Here is a 26,206-nt window from a genome sequence, read left to right as displayed (position 1 = left end):
CATCTACACGCCCAAAGAACCAAACTAGGAAAGGAAGAACAGCTCCTCTGAGGATAAGAGAGGAAGAAACTGAGCCGACAGAGCAGCCACTCCCTAGAGAACAAAGGATGAGCATAGGCATAGACCATTCAAATGTTAATTTTTGTCTGGGCACAAGAATATTTTATGACCGGAAGGATATTCAAACTATATTAGTGAATACATGTGGAATCTAAAATATGATACAAACGAACTTATTTACAAAACTGAAACAGACTCACAGACATAGAAAACAAACATTTTTACCAAAAAGGGAAAGGATGGGCAGGGAGGGATAAGTTAGGAGTTTGGGATTAGCAGACACAAATTATCATATATAAAATAGATTAAAAACGAGGACCTACTGTATAGCACAGGGAACTATATTCAATATCTTGTAATAAACCATAATGAAAAAAATATGTAAAAGAATATATACATATGTATGTTTAAATGAATCACTTTGCTATACACCAGAAACTAACACAACATTGTAAACCAAATATACATCAATAAAATACATAATTTTTAAATTTTTAAAAATATATTAGTGAAAGAGTAAGTTTCAAAACATTGCTCCAGAAGGGTTCTATTTTGTTTATATAACATATATAAATATTCATTTCTTATGCTATGTTATCTAGTTATTCACGTGTGGGTAATGGTGTATATGGAAAAACACCACTTACTCTCAAGCAATTTTGCCACTCCCAGGGGGGACATTTATCAATGTCTGGGGACACTTTTGATTGTCACAACTAGGGGAAAAGGTACTACTGACAATTAGTTGGTAGAGGGCAGTTATTGCTAAACATCCTACGGTGCATAAGATAGTCCCCACTACAAAGGATGATCCAACTCAAAATGTCAGTAGTGCCAAAGTTGGAAACCTTGGTGTAGCAAATGTTGTTGATGACTCTCTCATATCACTTTGGCATTATATTCTACATGCCCAGGGTTGCTTATTGTAAACACCTGTGACTCTGTGCCTGTGGGCTTCTTACTGCCCACAGGACATGCCTGCTTTATACACAGGGCAAGCTGGTGGTGCCAGAGAGTAATGGCCCTTGAGAGCAGCCATCAACCAATGACTGATGGGAGCTGGTAGATAGATGCCCCAGCTTCCTTGTCCCTGAGGTGGGATGACTCTGAGGTGTGTCCTCTGTTGTCTCCAGAGCCCCCGAGTGGCACTGAACCCCAGATGTCCACAATGGAAAGGATTATGCATCCTTTACTAGCTGCCTTCCCTTCTCAATCTCACTTCCCCACTGATCTAGTGGTGTTTCCTGGGATCACCCCTCGAAAGAACTCTTTGCACTAGAACCCTTGTCTCAAGGTCTGCCTCTGGGGGACCCCAAACCAAGACACATGGAAGGATACCACCAAAACATGATCAGTGATTTTTCGCTAGATTGAGCAACTATGTGTGACTTCTATTTTCTTCCTTTGCATATGCATATTTTGTTGAGTTTCTACAACAAATGAAAAAATTATTGTGATAAAGTATATATAACAAAATTTATCATTTTAACCATGCTTAAGTGTACAGATCAGTGGCATTAAATACATTCACATTGTCATGCAACAATCACCACCATCCATTCTAGAACTTTTTTTTTTTTTTTGCGGTACACAGGCCTCTCACTGTTGTGGCCTCTCCCGTTGCGGAGCACAGGCTCCGGATGCACAGGCTCAGCGGCCATGGCTCACGGGCCCAGCCGCTCCGCGGCATGTGGGATCTTCCCGGACCGGGACACGAACCCGTGTCCCCCGTATCGGCAGGCGGACTCTCAACCACTGCGCCACCAGGGAAGCCCCTAGAACTTTTTGATCATCCCAAACTGTACCCCTTAGGCAATAATGCCCCATTCTCCCCTGCCAAGCCCCTGGTAACCAGTATTCTACTTTGTCTCAATTAATTTGACTATTATAAGGATCTCATTCATGTGGAATCATACAGTATTTGTCCTTTTGTGTCTGGCTCATATATTTCACTCAGTGTAATGTCTTCAAGGTTCACCCATGTTATAGCATGTGTCAGAATTTTATTCCTTTTTAAGGAATAAATAACATTCCATTGTATGCATATATCACATTTTGTAGGAAAGGTTTTTCATAATGTCTCTCTCGTCTTTCTCACTCACTGACTTTTCTCTTCTCCATTGTTAACAAAAACAATCCTAGCCTTTCCTTTGATGTTCCAGGTCCGAAAGTGGTTTGGTGAGATCATCAAATCTAAATCTGAGCCTGAGACTCATACACTTTCCAGCAGGTTTGGTCCTGACTCAAAACCCAGTGAGGTAAGAAGACTTGTGACTTATTCTAATGTTTTACCCCTTGACACCCCGAACTTCCTCTCCATGTCTTAGTACAAACTCCCTTTCTTGCAGGGTATGGAGAAGAGTTCTTTTCCTGATGACCTGGTTTGCATTCCTCATTCCCATCATACTGTTTCTCAGTGACTCTTCCTTGCCTGCTAACAGTGCTTAAGCTGGCTGTTCTATATATACCTGTCATTTAAAGTATGGGTACAGCACCACTACCATCTAATGTAGAATCCTTTAGCGGGAGACTTACAATCATAGACATAGCAGAGTGGTCATCATCTCCTGAGCTCTCACTGTCTAAAGAGAGGTGGACTAGAGCCCCATGGAGTTAGTGGATACCACAGAAAGGATCTAGGAGAGGAACCCCACCCCAGATGCTCCACATACCTATAGAGGAGGAGTGCATGTGATAATGGGACCTTCCTGGGAGAGGAAATGGTCCTGTTAACAAAGGAACCTCTCTGGAACTTGGTTGCTGGATTTTCGTCTGTTCTTCCATTGAGCTAACTCAGGACCAATGCACCAAGGAATAAGCTCCCAGTACTATCTGAGACTTCTCTCCACAGTTGTCCCCTAATTGCTCTTTTAGAAAAATGGGAGAATATACTTGTAAGAAACCATGTCACTAGATGAGCCAGATGGGCTCCAAAGCTCAAAATCCATAAAAATCCTCCCAATCTCATTTGGTTTTATGCCTTCCATGTACATGCCTACCACATCTGCTAGCCAAGGAGTCTTAGAATATGTTGTTTTTAAGCTAAACAAAACTGAGAAATTTCTGATACATTGTCTTCTACATTTCTTGAGAAAATATGGGATTTTCTTCAGCCGTGGAAATATTGAGGTCACTGAAGAAACATCTATTCCATACTGGAGGGAGGGAAAGGGAATTCATACTAAATCTTTCCAAAAGAACCAAGAGGAAAATGGAACCACTTTTAGGACAAAAGTTTTAGGACAGTCACGTCAGCTGATTGGAAAATTTTTTAATATATATTAAGCTTAATCATTCTCAATAAGAGTAAAATGGTGGTAGGTGCTAACCATTGGCTGTGACCTTTGAAACGTTTCCCAGACAATCCAAAATAATAAAGCTGCCAGCACTCCAGCTACTGGTTTCCCACAATGAATAAGAAAGCTTTATTATTATTATTATTATTATTATTATTATTATTATTGTTTAACATTGTGGAACTTGAATGAGTATATCTTTTGAAAGGGAATTATATATTATATATTTATATATTATATATTTATAATATATTTTATATGTAGCTGTATTTAAGAAATACATTTGCTTTAATTAAAAGAATTTCTGAAGCTTTTATTTTTTATGCACAGAGTATGAGTAAAAAGCTAACAAAACCCTCTGTCCTTTACAGACAAATTTGATCGTGGGTTAACTTTCTAGCTCTGTTCCCCAGACATTTGATAACATTGGAAGGTCAGCTGTATAACCAGGGAATACTGTTTATGGGAAAAGTCATATGCTTGACTGGGTGGGAAATTCTGTGAATGAACCATAAATACCAGGAAGGAAGGCATAGCTTTGGACTTCCTGTGTACAGTGACTCTTATAACTGAGTCAGGAATTCCTATCCTCATGGGCTGTTGTACAAGATATTTGTTCCTCTGGGGGGCCTGAGGCATCTAAACCAAGCTGGAGCTTGTAGGGGGCAAAGAGAGTATTTGTTGAGTTCTACAATGTGTAAGACACTATGGTAGGCAGTGGACGTACAAAAAGCAATAAGACCCAACACAGTACCTGCCTTCAAGGAGCTTAGAGTCTAGCCTTTCTTTATGGACAAAAACCAACATCCAGGGGGCTGAAATTCTAGAGTAGGGTACTATATCCAAACTTTTTTTCAAAAAAAGAATTCTTCAACCTGGATTTTTGAGAAGTCCTCCCACTGTAAGCTAAAGAAGGCCACACCTTTCCTAGGATTCCAAAATGCTAGGATATCATGCCATCATTGCCTGCTGGATGGAGATTTCTGGCTTTAACCCACTCCTGCTGTTTCTTTCTGTTTTGTTGTCATTCGTTCGTTCGTTCGTTTGTTTGTTTGTTTTTTCTATCCTTACATCTACCTTTAATCTAAACGTCTTGTTTGGGGGGGGCATGTTTTCCAGGACAAGTGAAAATACTAAAACTAGAACATTCAGCTCCTCATGGAAAGCCATACATGTGGATCTGGTTGGCATCATAACGAATGAAGGTGGGGACAAGAAGAATCATTATACATGTCATTCCTGGAGAGGAAATGCTTAACCTTTACTTCCTGAAGTGTTTGTTCTGCATAATGTGCTCTCAATATATGTGTATTCAATTGGACTTCTCTTCACTGATGTGTTCAATCAATGCTTGTTCCTGGATACACAAATCATGACCATTGCAAATATTCCCTGGACTTTTTGTAAATAAAGAAGCCCTTTTCAAGGCCTTTTTTCAGTTTCTTACTCTCTCTCCTCCTAAACTTGCTCTAAACTATGAGTTTAAACTAAACGAGTTTAAACTCATTGAGTCCCTCAAACCATCAGCTTCTTCCAAACCATCATCTTTACCTCCTCTCTTATCCAGGCTAAATCTCGTGATCAACGATGTCAAATGATCCTCTCCCATGCTTTCAACACCATTGCTTCCTCATTCTGATTCTACATTTAGCTGGGAATACCCAAATCCAGGACTGATCCAATCATGGCAGGCACTGTGGATTGTCTACTCAGCAGCCATCACCACCATCACATGTTCCTTGTTGACAGAACCTTGATTGTTTTCATATTGGGGATAGCACTGTACCTGGGTCCAGAGGTCCATTGAGATTGGTCTCAGCCCAGTGATTCTCAACTGGAGGTGATTTATCCCCACCATTAGGGACATTTGGCAATGTCTAGAGACATTTTTGGTTGTCATGACTGGAGCAAGGGGGGATGCTACTGACACCGAAGTGACAGATGCCAGGGATGCTGTTGAATATCCTACAATACACAAGACAGCCCCCACATATACAGCAAAGAACTGTCCATCCCTAAATATCAGTAGTTCTGAGGTTGAGAAACCTCCCAAACCATTTGCGATGGGCATTTGGATCAATTCTACACACTGAGATATAAGAAACACCTACTGGAACATATATTCTGTCCTTGATAAAAACAAATACAAATTCAAGAAGAGCTTGCCGATTACTTCCTAGTTTTAGCTGCTATCATATAATAATATGAGGCTTGGAGAGAAGATATCATGGAAATACTAAGGGTGGAAGAGTGAAAAGACAGAAATAATCTGGGCTTTTATGACACTGTTGGGTTGCTGAACCAACCCTTGAACTTTTTCATATGTAAGACAAATAAACTCCTTTTGTTAAGCCAGTTGGCTCAGGTTATCTGTTACTTGCAGTCCAAAGCATCCTTCCTTATGAACCAATCTTGTCTCTTCTCTGCTCTCCATCAAGACAGTGAGCTCTCAGAATCACTCAGCTAGGAGCCAATACAAATGTGTGTTTTCTGGTCTAAACAAGACCTTCCAGGCTACCTGGAACTCACTCTTCCTCTCCCTGGTCAACTTCCCCACATGGGGAGTTCTAGTTTTTCAGTTCTTTCCCCAATCTGCATCCTCTTTCTCTATATAAGGTAGAAGACTGTCTCCTACTTCACAGAGAAAATAAACACCAGCTTATGAAACCTCCCTCAACTTTCTGACATCCCTTACAATTATACCCACATCCACACTCATCCTTGATTCCTTCCCCCACTGATTCTCATCATCTCCTCCATTCTTCCACAGTGGCAGAGAGGGTCCCTCTTCTTGTTTGAAACTAACCTCCACCGCTGTGCTTTGGATCTTGTCTCCTCCTGCCTCTTTGGGGACCTTTCTCCATTGATTATCTCCTCTCTCTCCTGAGTCTTCCATCTCTCTCACATCCTCACATTCCTCAGTGGCATTTAAATATGCTAAAGATGGATGAGCGGGACTTTCCTGGTGGTCCAGTGGTTAAGAATCCACCTTCCAATGCAGGGGACACGGGTTCGATCCCTGGTCGGGGAACTGAGATCCCACATGCTGCAGGGCAACTAAGCCCACGTGTGCAGCTACTGAGCCTGCGTACTCTGGAGCCCATCCACCACAACTAGAGAGCTTGCATGCTACAACTACTGAGACTGCGCACTCTAGAGCCCGCGCACCACAACTAGAGAGAAGAGCCTGTGTGGCAACAAAGAGCCCATGCACCACAATGCAAGATCCCACATGCCACAACTAAGACCCAACACAGCCAAATAAATAAATAGATAAATAAATAAATACTTTTTTTAAAAATGGAGGAGCAAACTTTTTCTGTAAAGGGCCAGATATTTTAGACTTTTCAGGCTAGATATAGTGATAGATAGATAGGAAGGTAGGTGATAGATAGACAGACAGACATAAATACATTTGTGTGATATGTGTGTAAAGGGATATATGTGTACATCACTTTAGAAATACAAAAACCATCCCTAGCTCACTGGCCATACAAAAACAGGCTGCAGGAAGGATTTGAGACACACACACACAATGCTATAGTTTGCTGGCCCCCATGATAAAGAAAGAGAGATGGCAGATTCCAGGAAAATGGCCATCTGCACACATCTCAGTTCCCCTCCACTCTCTACCTTAATATATCTGCCTCTTTGAACCAAAAGTCTGCTGGGACCCATGGCAGCTGGGTGGGCATGAGAGTGATATCTCTGGGGGGAATCCCCAAAGGGAAATCTGGGGTTGAAATGTCTCCCCTATGCACCAGGTGGAAAGTTCCAAGGTAAGCTGAAGAATGCTCTGGGTGGAAATCAGACACAGTTCATCCTATGAAGAGTCTGATCCACCAGGGTCCACAGACATCCTGGGATAAGGTCAGCATCACTCCTGTGTGTGTGTGTGTCTGATCCATCTGGCTCCCAAGGACTCCAAAAGGAGCTCTGCTCCTGAATCTAGAAGAAAGCAAGGAGATTGGGGAGCAAGGAGGCACCTCTGCACACCTGCCTAGTGCACACATAGACCCCTGCAGGGAAGAATCCATCTCCTTTCATCACTTGGGAAACTGTCACCACTTAGAGTTCTCAACCCCCACATCTGAGCCCCAAAGAAAAATGAAAGCCCGTGAGAGGTCCCCAACAGCCAAAAAGAGGATGGTCCAACATAATTGTCACCCAGGAAAATCGAGCTGCTGGAGTAGACAGACAACAACTTTAAACAAGAATAATAAAAAAGAAGAATGCAAGGAGGTTCAAGTACAGCACCAAAACATTCTATGGAACCAAATAAAAAGGGAATAAATAAAAAGATGAATTTTACTGGATGAATTAAAGAAGAGGATGAGACAAATTAGTGAGTTAGAAGACCATGTGGAAGAAATATCTCAAAAAAAAAAAGAAAAAAACAGAGCAAAAAAAATGCCAAAAGATGAAAATCATGAAGGAGAATGATCAGTCTTGGAGACCCAGGAGATCTACAATGGGACTAGTTGTACGTAGAGGTTGGAAGAGTAGGGAGGAAGTATGTTCAGGTCTCTTCCACCCCAGAAGTTCCCCCTGCTACAATAACCATTCTATCTACTTCTCTTCATAGCCAAAATTCTAGAAAATTTGTTTACACCCTGCTGTGCCCACTTCCTCCCACCCTTCACTGCTCAGCCCACCGCAGTCTGATTTCTGCTTCCAACACACCCAAGAATGACTCAATGTCCCAAATACTTCCTCAGTGCTAAGTTCACTGATGGCTTCTCAGTCTTTTCTAACTTGACCTTTGGGTCACATTTCACTCTGTTGGTCCTCCTTTCTTCTCTTTTTTGACAATCAAGTATTTTTAGGTATTTTTTCCAACTTTATTGAGATATAATTAAAAAACAAAATTTGTATATATTTAAGGTGTACAACATGATGATTTTATCTATGTATGCATTATCCCCTTTCCTTCTTGAAGCATTCTCTTCTCCTGGCTTCTCTAACACCACACTGTCCTCCTATAAGGGTGGTCAACTCATCCCAGTTCGCCCTGGACTTTCCCAGATTTGGCACTAAAAGTCCTGCATCCCAGAAACCCCTCCATCCCAGGAAAACCAGAATCACATTGCAATCTCATCTTCTCCTGTCCCATAGTGTCTTAGTTTGGGCTCCCCCAGGAGCAAATTCTGAAACAAGGATTCTAATGCAAGTAGTTTATTTTGGAGGTGATCCCGGTGAACACCAGCAGGGTTGCAAAGAAGTGAATCAGGGGAAGAAAGGAAGCCAATACAAGATGGGAGCTTAATCCCAGCAGGGACCTCTGGGCAATCACTTGGGACCTGCATCTCAGACTCATCTCACCTGAGGGATGAGGGAGCTGGGGCATGTGTATACCAAGTTCAGGCTTTGGTCGAGGATTGTTCCGGGAAGCATTTTCCCCCTGATGCTTCTCACCTGCCTTCTGCCAGATACGGTGTTTTCCAGTGGCAGCTGCTGGCCAACAGAAGTCACTGAAAATGTGAGGACTAAGGATATAAGCAGGGCATGACCACATCTGCTACATACAAGATTCTATCCTTGACCCAAGAGAAGTTCTTAGAACTTGGCAGGAGTTCATGAACCACCTAAATTTAACTGTGTTGTTAGCATAAGTACTTTTTCTTCCCCATCTCTAGTAACGATAACTCCTTCTTTCCTACTAATTAAGCGGAAAACCTGGAGTCATTCTTTAGGCTTCTCTTTCTCTCACACCCAACATCCAATTCATCAGCAAATCTCACTCGCTGTATCTTCAAAATAGATCTAGAATTCTTCCTGCCTTCACAATTAGCTCCCTGGTCCCCATCATCCCTCACCCGCGTTATTGTAATAGCCCCAGGAGAGCCACAGAGATGATTTATCAACAGGCTCAGAATCCAACTCCTGCTCTCCTACCTCAGTCCAGGATGTCTGTTCTATCATATCATGTTGTTCCTTTCCTATAACTGTGGGCTGAGGCAAGAGCTACAAGGTTAGAGTTTTCAGAGATAATTCAGGTTTACGGACAGTCCCTTGAATGGCAGCAGGTGCTACAGAGAGAGATCAACCACAGGAGGCACAGACTGAGTCCAAATACCATCTCTGCCACTTATCCACTAAATGACAATGGACAAGCCATGAGACCCCTCTGGGCCTCAGTTTTCCCAGCTATAAAATGGGGTTGGTAATTATTCCAACCTCACAAAATCATCGTGAAGATTAAATGAGAGCTACTCCATCTATCTAGTGCATAATATATGCTTGACTAATCATGGCTTTTTTTTTTTAACCACCAAGAATGCCCAACCTTTGGTCCCCTAGACCCAAAGAGGTAAAGAGAGCTTTCCCTGGTGGCACAGTGGTTAAGAATCCACCTGCCAATACAGGGGACACAGGTTCAAGCCCTGGTCTTGGAAGATCCCACATGCTGCAGAGCAGCTAAGCCCGTGCGCCACAACTACTGAAGCCTGCGCGCCTAGAGCCCATGATCCACAACAAAAGAAGACACCGCAATGAGAAGCCTCCGCACCGCAACAAAGAGTAGCCCCCGCTCGCCGCAATTAGAGAAAGCCCAATGGCAGCAAGGAAGACCCAATGCAGCCAAAAATAAATTAATTAAATAATTTTTTTTAAAAAAAGAGGTAAAGAGAACCTCCTTCATGTTTTCCTCTCTACCTGAAATTAGACAATCATGAGAGATGCAGAAGGGAGATAGGTTTGGACCAGCTCCACTATGGACCACTCCCCCACAGCATGACTCAGAGATGTGACCACAGCACTCCTGCTTCCCCATTTCTCAGCACACATATTCGGGGAAACTGAAGTTTCCTCTTCCTCTTCTGACAAAAACAGTTTCTTGGGCCAAAGTTCCCCTGGGTAGAGGGCTTAGAACAGGATGCCCACCCACTCTGCAGTCTATGGGCCATATGGAGGGTTAGTTTCGATACTGATGAGTTGGGGGGCAGGTGTGGAGGTGGGAGGAGACAAGTACAGAGGGAACAGGAAGTGAGGTGAATGCCAATCCCCTGCTCCCACTGCTTCCCCTGCTCAGAGCCTCCTTGCCTTAATCACCCACCCCCCACCCCCACTCTCAGTCAAAACAGGAATTATTGTGCTATTAGTCAAGGGCACTTGTTGATCAATAAATTGACTGGCTTGTACCCACTCCTGGACACAAATGCAGGGATTGTCTAAAGAGATTGATGTGTTGAGTTGTGCTCAGCTGGGGGTAGTACCAGCCCTCTAGGGAGTGTTTTTGTTTTGTTTTGTTTTTTGTTTTGTTTTTTGCGGTACGCGGGTCTCTCACTGTTGTGGCCTCTCCCGTTGCGGAGCGCAGGCTCCGGACACGCAGGCTCAGCGGCCATGGCTCACGGGCCCAGCCGCTCCGCGGCATGTGGGATCTTCCCAGACCGGGGCATGAACCCGTGTCCCCTGCATTGGCAGGCGAACTCTCAACCACTGCGCCACCAGGGAAACCCTAGGGAGTGTTTTTGATTAGCACAATGACTGGGAAGGACACCTCTGGCATTTAGTGGGTTGAATTGTGCACCCCCCTCCCAAAATTCACATGTTAAAGTCTTAACCCCCAGCACCTCAGAATGTGGAGACTTTGGAGATAAAGTGTCCAAAGAGGTAATTAAATTAAATCATGTCATCAGGGTGGGCTCTAATCCAATATGTCTGGTGTCCTTAAAAGAAGAAGACAATGGGAATTCCCTGGTGGTCCAGCGGTTAGGACTCCTCACTTTCACTGCAGGGGCCCAGGTTCAATCCCTGGTCGGGGAACTAAGATCCCTCAAGCCGTGCCGTGCGGCCAAAAATAAATAAATATTTTTTTTAAAAAAAAGAAGATGAGATTATGACACAGACACTTACAAAGGGAAAACCACGTGAAGACACAGAGAGAAGACAGCCCATCCACAAGCCAAGGAGAGAGAGCTCACCAGAAACCAGCCACGCCAACACCTTGATCTCAGGCTTCCATCTTCCAGAAATGCGAGACAATGCATTTCTGTTGTTTAAGCCAGTTGATGGCATTTTATTATGGCAGCCCCAGCAAACTGACACAGTGGGCAAGGACCACACAATGAACTGGCATTTTGAGAAGCTTTAACATCACTCATAAGTCAAGTGAATTACTTCATCAAAGAGCTTTACAGACCAACAAACAGCCTAAAGGCACATGTGGGTAGATATCGCCATTGTCCTGAGGATCTGACCAAGACGTGGCCTGCCACACTGGATGATTCAGCTGGTCTGTCTTTCTAGAAGTTCCATGTCTTGGCAGAGGTCTGATGCCACCACTTAGCTTGGGCAGACCTCACCCAGGACATCGAAAAAGCTTCATGTCAGGAATAACTTTGCCCCACCTGCTTCCCAGAAGCTGGTCTGCATCAAGTAGGCAGTAAGGGATCCCAGTCCCAGCATATCATGGTCCAGAGGAGCCAGGGTATTTTCTGTTCCAGCTCAATCAGTGCCAGACCTGGAGCTCCCAGAATCAGTATCATTTCCTAAGAGCCAGGGACTTGGTGACTTTCCTCCAGACCCCAGAACTAGGAGACCATTACCAAGACCTGGTGTCTCTCCAGCTCACCATCTGCTATGGACTGAGTTTTATGTCCCCCCCCCAAAAAAAAAACTCATATGTTAAATTCCAACCCCCAATGTGATGCTATTAGGAGGTTGGGACTTTGGGAGTGATTAGGTCATGGAGGTGGAGCCCTCATTAATGGGATTAGTGTCTTTATAAAAGGGACTGCAGAGAGCTCTCGCCCCTCTCAGGATGTGAGGACTCGGTGAGAAGATGGCATCTATGAACCAGGAAGCAGGTCGTCACTAAACACTGAATCTCCCTGAGCCTTGATCCTGGGCTTACAAGCTTCCAGAACTTTGAGAAATAAATGTCTGTTATTTATAAGCCATCCACTCTACAGTATTCTGTTACAGCAGGCTGAACAGACTAAGACACCATCCAACTGAACAAGCCCCCAAGTCCTCGCCCTAGAAATGATCTGACTTGCACCCCAGGGAACTCGCTACATCCAGGCTGCTGGTTTCCATCTTGGGCACGTCCACATCAGTTCTCAGAGGGCAGGAGGTTCTCATGTCCAAAAGCCAAGCGGTACCGGGTACGGACCCCCACCCAACCTCAGCTCTTGGGTTCAACAGGAACATTTCCGCTCACAAATCCAATATGTAGTTTTGTCGCAAGAGAGGTCATTCCAGGTGCCACCTTTGTTCATGCTGGCACAGTCCTCATCATGGAGGTTGTTGGGTTCCTGTGGGTCCCAAAAGCTGGATAAAGGAAAAAGTGCATATAGGGAGGGATGAATAGGTGGGGCACAGGGGGTTTTTCAGGGCAGTGAAACTATTATTCTATATGATACTGTGATGGTAGATACATGACATCATGCATTTGTCAAAACCCATAGAATGTACAACACAAAGAGCGAACCCTAATGTAAACTATGGACTTTAGGCCATAATAATGTATCTATATTTGTTCATCATTTGTAACAAATGCACCACACTAATGCAAGGTGTTAATAATAGAAAACAAGTGTGAGGGACAGAAGGAATATGGGAACTACTTCTCTGTACCTTCTTCTCAATTTTTCTGTAAATCTAAAACTGCTCTAAAAAATAAAGTCTGACTCAGACATAAAAAAAGAATGATATTTTGCCATTTGCAACAACATGGATGGACTTGGAGGGTATTGTGCTGAGTGAAATAAGTCAGACAGGAAAAGACAAATACTATATGATATCACTTATATGTGGAATCTAATAAATACAACTAACTAGTGAATACAACAACAAAGAAACAGACTCACAGATATAGAGAATCAACTAGTGGTTACAAGTGGGGAGAGGAAAGTGGGGAGGGGCAATACAGGGGTAGGAGAGAAAGAGGTACAAGTTATTAGGTATAAATAAGCTACAAGGATATATTTTACAACACAGGGAATATAGCCAATATTTTATAATAACTATAAATGGAGTATAACCTTTAAAAATTGTGAATCACTATATTATACCCCTGTGACTTATATAATACTGTACATCAACTATACTTCAATTTAAAAAAATAATAACAGAAAAAAGAATAAAGTTTATTCATTTTAAAAAAAAGACTATCGGAAAAAAAAGAAAAAGAAAGGCCTTCATTGTTCAGGGCTCTTTCTGCCATCCAAATCTTTTCTCAGCCTTCCAGAATTACCTAAACATGCTGCATTATCCCCTTCACCCCAGCAGCTTGTCTGTTCTAACTCAGCCTCACCTCCTGTTCACCAGAAATTCTCCCAGCCCCTGAATCTGTTTCCTGCATCTGGTCAGTTTCTGCTTCCTCTTCCAAAGAACACTTCTGTTATACCACGTTCCTCCCAACCTTCTAGGTATTGTAATGTCTTAGAGCATGTCTTAAAGCAGAGCCAGATTTGGCAATTCGGGTGCAGAGGATTTATTAAGGGCTGTCCTCAGGAGATAGGGAGTGAGAGAAACAGGATGTGGCAGCAGATAGAATTGAGCAAGGATGTAGGTTCAGCCTGATCTAGCCTCAGCCTGATCCCACAGGAAACTCTGAAATTTGAATAGCACCACAGAGTTATTCCAACTTGAAACAAGGGGTCCAGGCTTCTCTTAACTGGTCACTCTCTGTGGCATGACCCCAATGGGAGTGGAGTAACCTCCTAGCTGAACAGGCTTCCATTCAGCTGAAGCCAACTCTCTGGAGAAAGCATAACTGTGAACTTTTAGCAGTCAATGCCCCCTGCTGGAGGGAGCCCTCACCAGCCCCATGAAGGGATATGAGCTGAGCACCTGCAGTGCCAGACCATGCCATGACATCTCAATTTGCAGAGCTCTGCCTCCTTCCAGGAATCTTTAATAAAAAATAAAATCCCCAGACAAAACACTAATATCTCTAATATAGAAAGAGTTCCTAGAGATCAGTAAGAAAAAGACCAAAACCACAATATAAAAAAATACACAAAAGATATGAATAGATAATTCACAGAAAAGTTAATACATATGGCTATTAAACATATGAAAATACACCCAACCTCAGGGATAAGAGAAATGCAAATTAATACTACACTGGGTTTCCATTTTTCACCTACATATAAACCAACAAAATTCCAAAAGTTTGATGAATGTGTGGGTAAAAAATTATAGTCAAGCTGGTGAGAGAATAAATTGGTATAACCAGTATGGGGGACAATTTGTTAATATTTATTTAAAATACAAATACATACACTCCTTGAGAAAGTAAAGCATAATGGCTAAGAGCATAGAGTTTTAAGCCAGGTTGGGTGGCACTGCCACCTGCTAGCTGTCTGACCTTGGGAAGGTTGCTTAACCTCTCTGTGCCTCATTTTCCATACCTTCAAAATGGAGATAATAATGGTACTCACTTTACAGAATTATTAAGAAGATTAAATAAATGAGCTAATATAAAGAGTGCCCAAAAAATGAGATCCTGTTCATCCTTTTAGCAAATCAAAATCTTCCTCTTCCTCTTGCCCTATAGCCATGCCTCCTTTTCCTTTTTCTCCCCCCAACCATTGGTCTGGGGACTTGATATGTTTGAGCAGTTGTGCTAAAGGTTGAGATGTTTCAATGGAGGAAAAATTAAAGTACAGGCACCAGAAGTCCTATCAGAAAAAAAAGCACCCTTGTGCCTCCCAGTCCAGCTCAGCCTGGAATTCTAAAGAATCTGCTGGTTTGGACTTCACAAGGACTTACAAGGAAGAGAGATCCCAAGAGCCCTGGATACTTGCCTGAAAGTGATGGGTGACCCATCCAGCCACCTCCAGTCCCCTTCACGGTTTTTGTCGTTCAGCCCCAACCAGTATACCCGAGGAGAGCCATGAGCCTTGGCCACAAAGTTCTGCAAGTACAAACTTCATTCAGCCATCAGTTCTTCTACACACCCTCTGCTCTGTCCCACACACATTTAGGGCTTGTGAGTGCCACCCCAATACCCTTCCCAGTCCCCATGGCATGCAGAACAAGATCAACACATTCCTCCCACTTGAGCATGTTCAGTGGTAATAGTCATGCCACCTTCTTGCAAAACCTATGAACCACTCTGTGCCTCAGTTTCCACCTCTGTAAAATGGGATAATAGTAGCTACCTCCTCATAGAGTTATTGAGAGGGTTGAATGAATTAGTATGCATAAAGAGCTTGAAACAGTGTCTGACATGCAGTAAGTACTATGACATCTTAACATTTAACATTATATAATTTAAGGAACATTTTAATAATAATAAGTGATATCTTGATTTCCCTGGTACTTTCACGCCACCCTGCAGTCCTCATCTGCATCCAGGCAGAAGAACTTGGGTGGCGGGGGAAGGAAAGGAATGGGGATTCCTGGCTTTTATATTTCCAAAGCCTAGGCCTTTGGGAGAAAAGAAAGGACTTGGGCAAAATACAAAATATTAGGAAGAAAATGAAAATATCATGATTTAAAGCAACTCCTCTCCAGGCAAACTGATCTATGGTAAGGGAAACCAGATAAGTAGTTCCCTAGGGTGGGGGTGGCGTGACTGGGAAAGGGGCATGAAAGAACTCCCTGGGTGGTAGAAACATTGTAAATCTTGACTGGGTTGACAGTTACACAGGTGTATACATATGCCAAAACTCAGTGAATGTACACTTAAGATCTGTGCATTTTGCTGTATGCAAATCATATCTCATTCACTCAACCTTATTCAAGACCAAGATTCCCTAAAAGGTAGAGAGGAAAGATTGCAATATGAAGGAAATTATGGAGATGTAGACATGGTGGGTGCCAGAAAGAGGGCTCTGCATTTCATTCCCTGGTAGAGTCCGAGGTGATGGCCAAAACCTCAGATGGGTATGAAAACTCTAAAAAGTAGAGTGTACCTCGACCCTGTTGCCTGGGTAAAGCCCCAGAGAAGTATCAGGAAACCAGAAAGAGAAAAGAGCTGCTTGGTCCATCAAATTAGAATAGTGCCCAGCACATAGTAGGTGCTCAAAAATTGTTCGTTGAATTAATAAGTTAATAAGTGACCTACACACTTTGCACAGATATCTCATTTGATCTTCATTGTGACCTACTGAAGCAAGGATTGTTAACCCCATTTTATAGATGAGAAAATTGAGGCAGAGAGAAGTTAAGTAATTTGTCCAGGATCATTCATCCAGTGGATGTCCCAGTGGATACCAGCTTGGAGTAAAGACCTTGAGGACCAGACATGTACTACCCTCTGCCTTGACCCCATATAAGCTGTTCCTACTCAGAAGAAAGATAGAAGATCTCAACTGACAGATAAAATTTCCACCCTCCTGGTATAATGGGAGCTCAAAAGAGGCAGGAAATGAGTTATTTAAAGAAAACAAAGTTATATTTCTTATGCACCTGAGTTTAGGGAGTATGACTTATACCTCCCCATCATCTTATTACATCTAATTAAATTACATCATCTAATTTAATCTCAAAAAAAACCCTCTGTACTACCTACTCATACAAATGATGCTATGAAACAGAAAGTTTTTTTAAAATAGAGGGAAAAAAATAGGATGGTAGGCCTAAATCTAACCAAATCAATAATTACATTAAATGTAAATGGTCTTAAAACACCAATTAAAAGCCAGAGATTGTCAGATTGAATTTAAAATATATATGTAAGACCCCACTACATGCTATCTACAAGAAAACTACTTTTTTTTTTTTTTTTTTGCAGTACACGGGCCTCTCACTGCTGTGGCCTCCCCTGTCGCAGAGCACAGGCTCCAGATGCGCAGGCCCAGTGGCCATGGCTCGCGGGCCCAGCCACTCCACGGCATGTGGGATCCTCCCGGACCAGGGCACGAACCCGCGTCCCCTGCATCGGCAGGTGGATCCCCAATCACTGCACCACCAGGGAAGCCAGAAATCTACTTTTAAAATAATGACATAGACAGGTTAAAAATAAAAGGATGGGAAAAGATAAACCATGCAAACACTAATCAAATAGTGCTATGAAGCTTATGGCCAAGAACACGGACTTTGAAACCAGCTTCCTGGGCTCAGATCCTAGCTCTGACACTTACTAGTTGTAACAAGCAAGTTGCTTAAGTGAAATATGCCTCAGTTTCCTCATCTGTGAAGTACTGATATGTAATGATATATACTGTGTACAAATGGTCTTACCACCTAGCTTTGGTGGTATTAAGTCATTAAAGTTATTTACACATATTCCAATTCTCCTTCTACATAAACATTGATGAAACCGTCTTTCCCTGCATCTTAAAGCATAGCAGTGCCCATGGGACTTTCTTTGTGAGTGCACATAGGTAGAAGTTTTAAAAGTCAGTGTATGACTTGCCTCATACACTTCCATCATTGAGCTATAGGGACTGTCTGTTACTTCAGCATAACATAACGTCTCCTGACTCACACACTAATTTATAGAGCTGTTGTTAGAATTATGTGAATGCATGTAAGATGTTTAGAATACAGCCTAGAGAATAGAAAGTGCTACCTAAGAGATAGCCATTATATTATATCTCCATGTTAGAGGGAAAACTGAGCCTCAGAGAGGATAAGTAAACACAATCAGGATTTGAACTCAAGCAAAGCATACCCCCTTAACCTTCATATTAAAAGTTTTAGTGGGGACTTCCATGGTGGCGCAGTGGTTAAGAATCTGCCTGCCAATGCAGGGGACACGGGTTAGATCCCTGGTATGGGAAGATCCCACATGCCATGGAGCAACTAACCTCGTGCACCACAACTACTAAGCCTGCGCTCTAGAGCCCATGAGCCACAACTACTGAAGCCCACATGTTCTAGGGTCCGTGTGCCGCAACTACTGAGCCTGTGTGCTGCAACTACTGAAGCCCGCATGCCTAGAGCCCATGCTCTGCAAGGGAAGCCACTGCAATGAGAAGCGGGCACACCACAACGAAGAGTAGTCCCTGCTTGCCGCAACTACAGAAACCCCACGCACAGCAACGAAGACCCAACATAGCCAAAAATATTTTTTAATTAAAAATAAATTTTAAAATAAAACATATTATTAAAAAAGAAAAAGTTTTAGTGACTCAAAAGCAATTCCAGTTTCTCTACATCCAGGCCTGAGAAGGATATGTAAATCCTAGAAGAGAGGCAGGCTGGCCCTGCTGGTTCTCAAGGGCTTGGTAGGGACAGCTCACCTGCTCAGCAAAGTTACTGATGATGACCAAGTGAGAGTAATTCTCCTGGCAGAACTTCCGGGCTTCATCCCATGACTTGGTGCTTGGAGAGAAGTAGTAACACTTACCCTGAAAAGGGAGCCAGCCCTCAGGGCAGGTGACCCTGGTACAGTCTGGGGACAGGATAGGATTCTGTCAGAGTGGGCCCAGAACCAGAGTAATGTACATGGTATGCCATGTACAGTTGTGCAGGCTATGCACTGCTCCACTCCAGGTTGGCACCACTCACATAGATTACACTAAGAATCACTTCCATGGATTTATGCAGTGTAGCAGCTCTGCCATGTCCCCCATCTCAGGGAAGTTCCCCAAGTCCCACTCACCTAATAAGCCCCGAAGTTCCAGCAGGGACTGGTTGGTGTCAGCTCTTACTCGTTCAATGTCCTTCTTCAGGCCGGCTAGCCCCGCCATGCCAGTCACTGTCAGCAGGGATGGGCTGTAGGGTTAGAGACCCAAACCCCCACCTACCCACCTACCCATCACTGACTGCAGACACACCAGAGAACAGCAAGAGCTGTGTTCCCCCACTGCACCCATGTTCTACTGGGTGATGGTAAAACTCAAAAACACATGCTCAGTGCCCAAGAAGAGCCCTAATGTGACTCCAAGGAGAGATTAATCCCTGAGGCATGGGGAAGAGTAAAGATGGTGGGCTTCTTGCAGGAGGTGGGTTTTAAAGGAAAATGGTGATTCCGTATCTCTAAGGGGATGGGGAGGCTCAGTAGGCAGGAGCCACCTTGGAAGCAAAGGTCCAGAGACAAGCATGTTGGGAAAGACTGGTGCAGTAGAGGTCAAGCAGAACCTCACAGGAGTTTGAGCTCAAAGTGGGAAGAGGTCTGGTGTCTGGGTCCTTAAATGCAAAGCTAAAGGTTTTGTGTTGGACTCCGGGCAGTGAGAAGCCATTGATGGGTTTTGAGTGGAAAAGTGGCTTGGTCTGAAGTGTGGGGTGAAGGATTGTGGAATGGAGCAATTTTCAGACTTCAGGAATCATACTGAAAGCCTCTTCTACAACTAATGTATGTGTTCCCACTACTTTCACACAAATTTGCCCTCTCCCAATACTCCCCAGGGCCACCACTAGATGGCCCTTCAGTTGGACAAGAGAGAAATCTTAGATAGACAGATAGATAGATAACATATATGTTATCCTTGACACTGTTCCCTCTCACTCACCACCATTCCCACTCACTCATCCCCAGTCTGGTCAATTTTACCTCCTAAATCTTTCCACTCCACCTACTACTCTTCATCCCCACAACCACAACTCTCATCCAAGCATCCAGCATCTCTCAATTACCCAATTTCACCATTCTCCTCCCTTGTACTTATGTCGCCTCCTACCACAGGGCCTTTGCACATGCCTGAGACCCTGAACTCCTTACCAAGTTAACTCCTTCTCTTCCTTCACACAGCTATAGTACCATTTCCCTAGCGAAACTCTATATGACACTCTCAAAGATAAGGTCAAGACCCCTTGTTAGATTTTTTCATAGAATTGCCTTCCTCTTCCTTCGGACTATTCATCAAAACTTGGAATTTTACCTTCATTTGGATGATAATTTGGTAAATGGCTGTCTATGCTTGTACTGTCCAACAGAAACAAGATGTGAACCACATAGGTAATTTTAAATTTTCTAGTGTTTTAAAAGTCAAAAGAAAGTAAAATTAATTTGAATGCCATTTTTGTTTTATCTCAACATATCCAAAATATTAGCATCTCAGTGTATAATCAGTATTAAAGATTATCATTATTATTGATATATTTGACATTATTTTTGTAGCAAATCTTTGAAATATGTATCTTTGGGTTGGGTTTTTTGGTTTGTTTTGTGGTTTTGGTTTTCTGTTTTTTTGTTTTGGCCATGCCACGTGGCTTGTAGGATCTTAGTTCCCCAAGCAGGATCAAACCCGGGCCCGAGGCAGTGAAAGCGCTGAGTCCTAACCCCTGGACCTCCAGGGAATTCCCATGAAATCTGTATGTATTTTTTTTTAAGATTTTTTTCGATGTGGACCATTTTCAAAGTATTGAATTTGTTACACTATTGCTTCTGTTTTACATTTTTGTTTTTTTGGGTGCGAGGCATGTGGAATCTTAGTTTCCCGACCAGGGATGGAACCCGCACCCCCTGCACTAGAAGGCGAAGTCTTAACCACTGGACTGCCAGGGAAGCCCCCCGTATGTATTTTAGGCTTACAGTATATCTCAATCCAAAATGACCACATTTCAAGTGCTCAACAACCACAGTGACTCATGGTCGCCATATTGGACAGTGGAGGTCTAGACACACACACACACACACACACACTCCACAGGGACAGGGACTATGTCTGATGTGTTCACCATCTTACCCACCCATCCCCCACCCTGCTACCTAGCACAGTGCCTAGCAAAGATGGCATTGGGGTTGGTCATGTTCGTGCTCAATACGCATGGTTTGAAGGGATGATTGAAAGCACTCACCATTTGCTCGCCATGCCATCTGCTGAAAGGTTAACATCCTCAGCTCTTCCACCACCTCCCGGTCTATGAGAAGGAGTCCAGCTTGAGCCCAAGTCCTCCCATACCCCTTCCCCAATTTCTCTGCATGCCCCATCCTCACCTTACTCACATTTAATCAGGGTAACAGCCAGACCAGTGCAGCCCATGAGCAGTGACACCACCACCAGCAGACACACGTACACCATCAGTCTCTCCTCCTGGTAACACCTAAGACCTCCGGACTTCTGACTGATCCAGGGCACTGGAGTGGCTGGGGGGAAGAGATGGGGACAGAGAGACTGATGCTGGTGCTTCAGATAGTGAGGAATGGACCCTTGAGCTTTCCTCCAAGAGCAGGGGGGGCAAATGACTATGGTCATGACTATATCACCAGGTGGGGTCAGCAAGAGAATATCAGGGAGAGAAAATGCTAAAGAAGCCCAGAGCATTTGTGGAATATACAATACGCCACACATTCTGTCACACCCTTATTATTTTACTGGCTCCTCCCCCTTATGACGTAGATATAAATAGTATTCCCATTTTGCAAATAAGTGAACTGAGGGCTTGGAGAGGTCATGCATAACTTGGACCCAGCTCTTCTCTTAACATTTAGGATGCACTCCAGCAGCCCCTGCCCAAGCTGCTCCCCGGTGGCCCAAGCTGTGGACCCTTGCATCTGGGACAGAGAACATTTCCCATAACTTATAGGCAAGCGGGAGGTAGGGCTTGAAGAGTACTTGGTGGATATCCTGGGTCCCTGGGGGTCTGGTTTAGATTCAGAAAGGAGGAGCTTCTGAAAGGAAATGTTTCTCTACCAGGGTCTCACGCCAGAGCTATAGGTCTCAAATACACTGGCCACCATGAGAAGGGAGATAGAGGTAAACCTAAAGGACTTACTGGCTATAGGCAGCTGGGATGGAGGATGTACAAGATCAGTGCCTGGGAGAAAGGCAAGAGAGGTTTATTCAGAAGTCACTGAAAGACTTCATCTTCCAAGATCAACAACCTCCCCCCAAGCCCTCTGATTTGTTCTTTGGTCAGAATTGGGGGACTGGAGGGAGGACTTCCAAGTGTCCGCTCTCAGGCTTCGTAATGGGTATTCCCACTGCTCACCCAGTTGAGGAGTTGTGCAGGTGACAGGGGTGAGGTTCAGGCCTGGAAGGGGTCAGAAAGACAACAGTCATGCAGAGCAGGGCTTCAGCCAAGTGAATAGGAAGGTCCCAGCTCTAGATGCTCACCTGTGTTCTTCAGGAGCTTGCAGGGAAGTGGGGGGTTCTCTGTTTTCTTTCCTGAGGAGGAAGGAATGGTTGCTCAGGCCCAGATCAGGATAAAGCCAGCACTGGGTCTCCTGTACCCCCAGCCCCAGCTCACCTGCCCTTGGAGGCCTTGGTGGAGCCGTCCAACCTGGCAAAGAGAAGCTCAGCATTACAACTGGTCCAAGGATGGGAATGAGGTGGAAAGGCAGTGATGGAAACAGGATTGACATGTACGCACTGTTATATTTCAAATAGATGACTGGGACTTCCCTGGTGGTGCAGTGGTTAAGAATCCACCTTCCAATGCAGGGGGCGCTGGTTTGATCCCTGGTTGGGGAACTAAGATCCCACATGCCGTGGGGCAACTAAGCCTGCGTACTGCAACTACTGAGCCCGCACCCTCTGGAGCCCATGCACCACAAATAGAGAGGCCACGCACTGCAACTACTGAACCCACGTTCTCTGGAACCTGCATGCCACAACTAGAGAGAGGCCTGTACGCTGCAATGAAGAGCCCGCACACCACAAGGAAGATCCCGCATGCCGCAACTAAGACCCAGTGCAGTCAAATAAATAAATAAATATTTTCAAATAAATAAATAAAAATAAAATAGATGACCAGCAAGGACCTATTGTAAAATTAATTAATTTTTTTTTTTTTAAAAAAAGAGGGACTTCCCTAGCGGTCCAGTGGTTAGGACTCCGCACTTCCACTGCTGGGGGCACAGGTTCAATCCCTGGGTAGGGAACTAAGATCCCGCATGCCGCATAGTGTGGCCAAAAAAAAGAAAAAAGAAACAGGATTGAGATTGCAATGGAGGGTTAGGGATGGGGTTGTGCATGAGAATGGAATTGGGCTTAGGGATAGGGACAGGATTAAGATACAGTGACCAACCATCCTGAATGACCCAGGACTTTCCTAATTTTAAAACAGGAAGTCCCACATTCCAAGAAATCTTTCATCTCTGCACAAACTGGGACAGTTGATCCCCCTAAGTTAAAGACACAAGTGAGTTTGGGTATGGGAATAGAGTCAAAGTTAAGGTTGGGATGAGGGTTTGGATTGAGATGATGGGGTTGAAGAAGGGTCAGGGATAGTGATGGACATGGGAGTAGGTTTGTGATTCAGGGTGTAGTTGGGGTGAAGAATGGGGCTGTAGCTGCATTGGGGAATGGGGGAGAAGTTGAGGTTGGGTTGTAGTTCTGTTGGGGCTTGGTGATAGTTTTGATTTGGACAGGAGATGGGTTGGAGATGGGGCTGCATTTGGAGATGGGGGTGGGACCTAAATTTGGGGAAGGGTTGGCCTTGAAGACAGCGATGGAGTGGGTCTTCGGGTTGGGCTTGGGGACCATGCTGGGACCAAGACGGATTTGGAGACGGACAGTCAAAAAGCAGAGCCCAGGGGCTTCCCCTGGTGGGAGTTTACTCAGGGAAACCTCAAAGCCTCCACTGTTATTTTTCCGTTTGGCCCTGCCACGCAGCTTGCGAGATCTCAGTTCCCCAACCAGGGGTGAAACCCAAGCCATGGCAGTAAAAGCACCCAGTCCCAACCACTGGACCCAAAGCCTCCACTTTTATATACACTTATTGGACTCTTGTTGAGTCCCTGGCCAGGCATGGCCCACCCAAGTCTAAAGGCAAATTTGGGCCCTGGGTGTGAATGCGAAGAGGTTGGAGAGACAACAGTCCACTTACAGCTTCTGAAATACTGGCTTTCATGTCTCGGGGTCTTTGCATCCACCTGTTCTTTTCTGGGCTTCTCTTCTTAACAAACTCCTGTTCATCCCTCAAGTCTCACTCCAATGTCCCCTCATCTGACCCCGAATCCTCCCACTAGTGCAGGCAGACCCCTCAATTACCCTCAGGATTTCCCCAATTTCATAATCCCTCCCCTCTCAGACCTGCTCACCCAAGACTATGCCCAAAACTGCCTCCCCCCATCAGACTGAGAGACCCTCAGGGTGGACGCATGGATACTCCCACCATCATGGTGCCCAGTATGGGCAGGCTGACCATGTATGTCTGCAGTGCCCAGCTAGTTCCCCCTGGGGAGTCTGTTCCCCAACCTCATCCCTCAAATCACACATCTCTTCACCTGGCCTCTGAGAGGTCCTCTTACCTGGCTTGGGAGGAAGGTCCTTGTACGGTGGTGCCGTGTTCTCATAATCATCATCATCCTCCTCTTCTCTGGGCCCTTCCAGAGGAAAGGCAAGTGAGAGCCCAGCCCATTCCCTCCTCTGTCCCTCACACCCTGGTCTCTGGCCCCAAGGTGGGAATACTGAAACCTGGGTCCTGACCACCCCTGGTCTCCAGCCCATGCCTGACCAGGGCCATACCTGGCAGGTCCCTGCACCCAGAGTTAGTATACAGGGTGCACATGACTGCAGCTAACACAGGAACCTGAGAAGAAGCAGGCAGAGCTCGACAGCTTCTTCTCCTTGTGTCCTCAACTCAGGTGACTAGGGTTTTTCTCAGTTCCTTTTTTCTTTAAAAGTCAAGAACATGCAAATCTATCTTGAGGGGAACACCACAGACCGCACACACACACACACACACACACTTATTCTTCTCCCCAGTTTGGATTCATGCATAGAAATAACAATGACAACAGCCCCTGCACTTGAGTTCCTACACGGCACCAAGCCCTGGGTGAAAAATAGATAAGCTCCTTCCTTCATGAAACGTCAATTGAGACAGGAGAGACAATAAACCTATAAAGAAATATAGAAATAAGCAATATGGTTTGGTTTTTAATTTTATTTCCAATAGTAACTAAGTATTATCTTAAAATAAAATAAAACAGGGTAAAGGGATAGGATGGGGGCTAATGTAGAGAGGTGGTCAGGGGAGGCCTCCCAGAGGGGTTGACATTTACAACAAGACATTGAAGTAATCGGTGCTAAGTACTCCCACATTCCCACAGTGAAGTTTTAGGCTCACTGTGGCTACATAACAAATTACCCCAAAACTTCATGACTTAAAAAAACAGTAGGGGGGGGCTTCCCTGGTGGCACAGTGGTTAAGACTCCACGCTCCCAATGCAGGGGGCCCGGGTTCGATCCCCGGTCAGGGAACTAGATCCCACATGCATGCCACAACTAAGAGTTCGCATGCCGCGACTAAGGAGCCTGCCTGCCGCAACCAAATAAATGAATAAATACATACATATTTTTAAAAAAAAAAAAAAAACAGTAGGGGGCTTCCCTGGTGGCTCAGTGGTTGAAAGTCCGCCTGCCGATGCAGGGGACATGGGTTCGTGCCCCGGTCCGGGAAGATCCCACATGCTGTGGAGCGGCTGGGCCCGTGAGCCATGGCCACCGAGCCTGCGCGTCCGGAGCCTGTGCTCCACAACGGGAGAGGCCACAATAGTGAGAGGCCCGCGTACCGCCAAAAAAAAAAAAAAAAAAAAAAAACAGTAGGCATGTATTATCTCACAGTCTCTGAGGCTCAGGGATTCAAGAGCAGCTGTGTGGTTCTGGCTCGGGATCTTTCATAAGGTTTCAGTCAAGATGTTGCCCAGGGTTGCGGTCATCAGAAAGCTAGGCTGGGGCTAGAGGATCTCCTCCACGATGGTACACTCCCATGGCTGTTGGCAGGAGGCCTCAGTTCCTCGCCATGTGAGCCTCTCCCAAGGGCTGATTGAGTATCCTCACAACATGGCATAGGCCAAAATGGAAGCCACAAAGCCTTGTATGATCTAGCCTCACAAATCACAAACTATGATCTCTACTATATTTATCACATGGACCAGCTTTGAGTCACTGTGGGAGGAAACCACACGAGGACATAAATACCAACAGGTAGGCATCATCTGGAGGCCATCTTGAAGGCTGCCTACCACAGTCATATGCACAGAACTTGCAAAGGAGTGTTTTTCATCCTGAACTTGACATCGACTGGAGGGTATTTAAAAAGTGAAAGTTAAAGAG

General features: G+C 44.5%; 2 protein-coding genes across 7 annotated transcripts in view; one reads left to right on the top strand and one right to left on the bottom strand.

Annotated features, from left to right (window-relative positions):
• ADGRE3 (adhesion G protein-coupled receptor E3) overlaps positions 1-4,683 on the top strand; it is a 41,695-nt gene extending 37,012 nt beyond the window's left edge. Inside the window, exons 14-15 of one of the 3 annotated variants that reach the window (XM_027085008.1) lie at positions 2,223-2,318; positions 4,476-4,683. In XM_027085008.1, coding sequence (XP_026940809.1) covers positions 2,223-2,318; positions 4,476-4,614 — 235 coding nt within the window. In that variant the 3' untranslated portion in view covers positions 4,615-4,683. The remainder of the gene's footprint in view (positions 1-2,222; positions 2,319-4,475) is intronic. The other 2 variants (XM_027085007.1, XM_027085009.1) reach the window with 2 other exon arrangements.
• A 6,660-nt stretch (positions 4,684-11,343) lies between these two features.
• Positions 11,344-24,724, bottom strand: CLEC17A (C-type lectin domain containing 17A). Of its 4 annotated transcripts, none has more exons than XM_027085005.1 (12): positions 24,614-24,724; positions 24,397-24,471; positions 22,392-22,424; positions 22,259-22,309; positions 22,134-22,175; positions 21,918-21,959; positions 21,148-21,288; positions 21,000-21,062; positions 18,862-18,957; positions 18,500-18,651; positions 15,113-15,222; positions 11,344-12,629 (listed from the first exon to the last, which is right to left on the bottom strand). In XM_027085005.1, exons 1-12 carry the CDS (start codon positions 24,654-24,656, stop codon positions 12,497-12,499), a joined length of 981 nt encoding a protein of 326 aa, XP_026940806.1. In that variant the 5' UTR covers positions 24,657-24,724; the 3' UTR covers positions 11,344-12,496. The 4 variants fall into 4 exon arrangements, with proteins under 4 accessions (XP_026940806.1, XP_026940804.1, XP_026940805.1 ...); XM_027085006.1 differs by lacking the exon at positions 24,614-24,724 and adding an exon at positions 13,169-13,184 and having other exon boundaries at positions 12,524-12,629; positions 24,397-24,604; XM_027085003.1 differs by lacking the exon at positions 24,614-24,724 and having other exon boundaries at positions 24,397-24,604.
• Between the last annotated feature and the right edge of the window lie 1,482 nt (positions 24,725-26,206).

The sequence above is a fragment of the Aethalodelphis obliquidens genome, unplaced genomic scaffold (genome assembly GCF_003676395.1).
Source record: "Aethalodelphis obliquidens isolate GAN/ISIS:26980383/991018 unplaced genomic scaffold, ASM367639v1 scaffold53, whole genome shotgun sequence".
NCBI classification, from domain to species: Eukaryota; Metazoa; Chordata; class Mammalia; order Artiodactyla; family Delphinidae; genus Aethalodelphis; species Aethalodelphis obliquidens.
The sequence above is the reverse complement of the archived record's forward strand: the minus strand, read 5'-3'. Positions and strand labels throughout refer to the sequence as shown.

Bases quoted from the DNA above. Each gene is read 5' to 3' on its own strand.
- CLEC17A (XM_027085003.1), bottom strand. From the start codon at position 24,595: ATGGGCTGGAGACCAGGGGTGGTCAGGACCCAGGTTTCAGTATTCCCA. The intron at 22,176-22,258 runs GTGAGCATCTAG...GACCCCTTCCAG, and splicing joins CAAGCTCCTGAAGAACACAG to GCCTGAACCTCACCCCTGTC. The intron at 21,289-21,917 runs GTAAGTCCTTTA...TCTTCCCCCCAG, and splicing joins ATCCCAGCTGCCTATAGCCA to CCACTCCAGTGCCCTGGATC.